This window comes from Empidonax traillii, unplaced genomic scaffold (assembly GCF_003031625.1).
Source record: "Empidonax traillii isolate 1590-97213 ecotype Southwest subspecies unplaced genomic scaffold, ASM303162v1 scaffold272:size679582, whole genome shotgun sequence".
Classification (NCBI taxonomy): domain Eukaryota; kingdom Metazoa; phylum Chordata; class Aves; order Passeriformes; family Tyrannidae; genus Empidonax; species Empidonax traillii.
Genome location: NW_020955465.1, coordinates 674,476 through 678,164, shown reverse-complemented (window position 1 = coordinate 678,164; position 3,689 = coordinate 674,476). Strand labels below are relative to the sequence as shown.

General features: G+C 58.3%; 1 protein-coding gene across 1 annotated transcript in view; it reads left to right on the top strand.

Moving 5' to 3' along the window:
- Window positions 1–2,761: 2,761 nt before the first annotated feature.
- CBX4 (chromobox 4) overlaps window positions 2,762–3,689 on the top strand; it is a 6,318-nt gene continuing 5,390 nt past the window's right edge. Inside the window, exons 1-2 of the mRNA XM_027889801.1 lie at window positions 2,762–2,909; window positions 3,322–3,555. Of these exons, the coding sequence (XP_027745602.1) occupies window positions 2,762–2,909; window positions 3,322–3,555 (382 nt within the window). The remainder of the gene's footprint in view (window positions 2,910–3,321; window positions 3,556–3,689) is intronic.

Below are 3,689 nucleotides of genomic sequence, written 5' to 3'. Positions count from 1 at the left end.
TGAGGATACCTGTGTGTGCTCCCTGGATCTTTTACTGATAGCTTTGAAGAACGAACAGTTTTGCAAAGGGATTTTTGCTGCTGCCCGTTACACTGGGGGCAGGGCACATCACTTCAGCTGCTGCAGCAAAGGTGGTGGGGATGCCCCGGGAGGGAATGGGGGGGCGAGTTCAGTGCATGTGTTGGAGTAAATTCCAGCCCAGCTGCCAGACTTGACTGCTCCTCACCATTTTAAAGCCAGCAATCACTGAGCTTCCCCACCCCAGCTCTGAGGCTGAGCTGGGAGGAAGAGGGGCAGCCTGTATTTAGAAGGAGACAATAATTGCAAGTCAGATTTGCTTGTTCAATACTCTATTGACAGATTTGCCTTGGCAACCTGGAACAGGGTTTCATTGTTCACATCGTACTTCATGGCATCCTATTGATTGGGTGGGTGGGTTTAGGTTTTTGTGGGTTTGCTTTTTTGTTGTTTCTTTTTCCAAGCCTACCTACTCTTCCTTTTCTCGTCTTTCTCCAGCACAGTGTTGACCTCGGCAAGGGCTGTGTTATAATCTGTTGTTCAGACTGGCCACAACTTCCAACACAAGCCAGTGCTGACAAAAGCAGAAGGGCAAATCCTGGAGCCCAGCTGGCCAAGGCTGCAGGCCAGGTAGGGATGAATGGGGCCAGTGCCCTCCCCCCCACTCCAAGGACACGGCAAAGTCCGTTTCTGGCTGCCTGTGGGAGCGGCCTTGAGGGAAATGCTGTAACTATTCATGAATTAACTTTCTGTTATTATTTGGTGATCAGCCTGGCGTGCCCCTGGCTCTGTGGGCTCGGGAGGAACCGCTGGCCTTGTTGGGGCAGAGGGGAGGAAAGGGCAAGCACCCAAACTGCAGCCTTGGAGTCGCCTTGGTGGAGCTGGAGGATTACAGCTGGAAGAGAATTGCTGCTTTAAATTGCTAATAATGATACAGACTAATGAGCAACATCAGAAATGATGGCACGTGTAATCAGTGCTGCTTGATGGCAAACACAGAGCAGGGCTGCAGGAGCTCCTGGCATACAGGGCAAGGGGAAGTGGAGCATCTTGTTCTGGAGAGGCAGAACCCACCCCAAGTGAGGCACTGACACAGAGCTGGCGCTGGCTCTGGGGTAAGAACTTTATAAATAATGATGAAAAGGATAAACCTAGACAGACATCAGCTCTGGGTACATGGAGGGAATAGGGCCAGCAAGTATTTGAGGGAAAATTGCTTGGTATGCTTCCTAGCACCTGCAGGAAGCCCATCTGTCTCCGACTGTTAGAGGTTTTGTCTTACAGCTGCACCCCAGCAGCCCCCCCCAGGATCAGGCCCCCTGCCTGGGCATACAGGAGGTTGAAGCCCCCACCTCCAGTCCTCCATCTCAGACAGGATCTTCCTGCTGAAAGCAGCAGCAACTATTGCTGAAGCTCTGCAGAGAAAGAGGAATCTGAATTTTTGGCCAGGTGTGTGGTGGATGGGAAGGTACCCATCAAATGTGTGTCTGTGCCTTGTACCTGCCTGATCCACAGGCAAACCAGCAACAAACTGCCCGGGACCAACCTGCTGCTTTCTTGGCTTTAAAGGCAGCAGTTGGCTCATGTTCCTTTTGGTTGGAAACCCCTCTCCTTGCCTCATCTCTGTGATATGCCCCAGCCAGTCAGGAAAAGGCAACAGTTGGAAACGCTTCCCGCTTTCCTTATTTAGGCTATTTTATGTAGTTCAAATAAGGTGTCCTCTTTGGGTCTGACAAAGGGAAAGATGTATCAGTTCATGAACTGCTGCTGCCTGAGCAAGGTAAGAGACAGAAAATCACCACCATTACCATCATTACCGCGAATCATGTGCAATCAGCCCCGTAACAGAAAGCAGATGAAGATCCTGCAGAAACCTGCAGGACGGGAGCTGCTGCTGAGCTGTGGGAGCCAGGGGCCAGGCAGTGATTAAAATGCTTTTAATATTGGTTTTCAGTGTTGCTTTCACTTTTTTTTTTTTTTAATATATATTATATTTCATCAACGGCTTCTCAAACTGCTTCTGCGGCAGGTTCTACAAGATGCCAAGGGTGTTTGGTCACAAATTTAAAAACATATGTATTTTTTTCGGTACATGCAGCCAGCCAGACTTTGCCCTCCTCATCGCCTATTCCCGACTGTGTCCTGGGAAGAGCAGAGCTTTCCCTGCCGGGCTGGACCGGGACCTGGACGTGCTCTCCAGCTTACCCAGGCAGGGGAGGAACTGCACCAAATCATGCTCGTCCCTGGGCATTTAGTTTTATTGCGAGCATTAGTGGTTTGTGCTCGGCTTGTCTCCTCTGGCAACAGGAGAAGCTGGAAATGTCAAAGGGGAGGGTTAACAAACTCCACTGGCATAAATTTCAATGAATGTATGTTTCTTAGGAAAACCGCTAAGTTAAAAAAAAAAAAAAAATTAAATCTTCCTGTGTGTGCTTTCCTTGGGCTGCTGTTCACAATGGATAATAATTCTTACATTAAGCCCCTTCGGCCCTCCAGGGAAATCAAAATTGTAATATCAGTTTGCTTTTTATTGGCTCGGCTCTGCGATCGTGGCGGCTGCGTCTTTGTTAGGGGCTGCGGCGCGGTGACATTCAGCGGTGTCTCCCGGTGTGTCCCCTCCGGGTCCAGGCAGCGCCCCGAGGGCGCGGGCTGCTGCCGGCAAGGGCCGTGGAGACCGGGCGAGCCCGCGGGCCGGGATCGGACCGGCCCCGAGGTGACAGGGAACGTCCTCGGGGGACGGGGGATGCTGCCCGACCCCCGGCAAAGGAGCCGCTCCAGGCCCCGGTGCCGCTCGGGCTCAGCCCCGTCGCTCCCGCACCCCGGTGAAAGTCGCCGGGATCCCCACGGGCGACCTCGGCCCCGCGGGGATCGGCCGCTCCGTCCGAGGACCAGTGGGACCGTGGTGGCACCGGGACCCTCCGCCCGACCTCCGGGGTGGCCCCGGTGTCACCGGACGCGAAGCACAGCCCGGCACCTGCGGGAACCGAGCCCTGATAGCCGAGTTTTCCCGCAAGGGGCCGAGGACTCCACGCCGCGCTAGGAACTGCCCCACGGGTGTCCGTGGTTCCGCCGTCCTGCCCCCAGGGTGCGGCGCCCGCAGCGGTGGCGGGGAGGGCCCGCACGGCGGGGGCTGAGCGGGGCTTTCACCCGGGACGGTGCCCGGCCCGTTCCACCTGCCTGGGGGAAGGTGCCCCCCGCGCCGGCACCGCCACATTTCCCAGAGCGGTGCGGGGAGCGGACGGTGGCCCCGCTGACGGCCAGGGACACGCGTGAGCCTCAGCCGGCTCCCCGCGATCCGCCCAGCGAGGAGCGAGTGCGCGGAGCCGCCCGGCCCGGGCTCCCCGTGCGGCCCCGCCGTGCGCGGCTTCCGGCACCGGGCGGGGAAAGCGCCGCCACCTGCCCCGGGCCCGCCGAGCCGCTCGCTGTCCCCGGGCCGGGGGCAGAGCGATCGCAGGGACCCGCCGGGCAGCGGGCCGAGGGCTCCCCCGGGCAGGGTCGGGCCCCGCGGTTGGCGGCAGCGGCCCGGGCCGTGCCGGGGTGGGCGCCACCACCCCCTGGGCCCGGGGCTGCCCGCGACGCGGCGTGGCGTGGAGCCCTCCCGCGGGCTCGCCCCCCGCGGGGACCCCCACGCGCATCCTCTGGCCGGACCCCCCGCCCGACCCCTCTCCCCC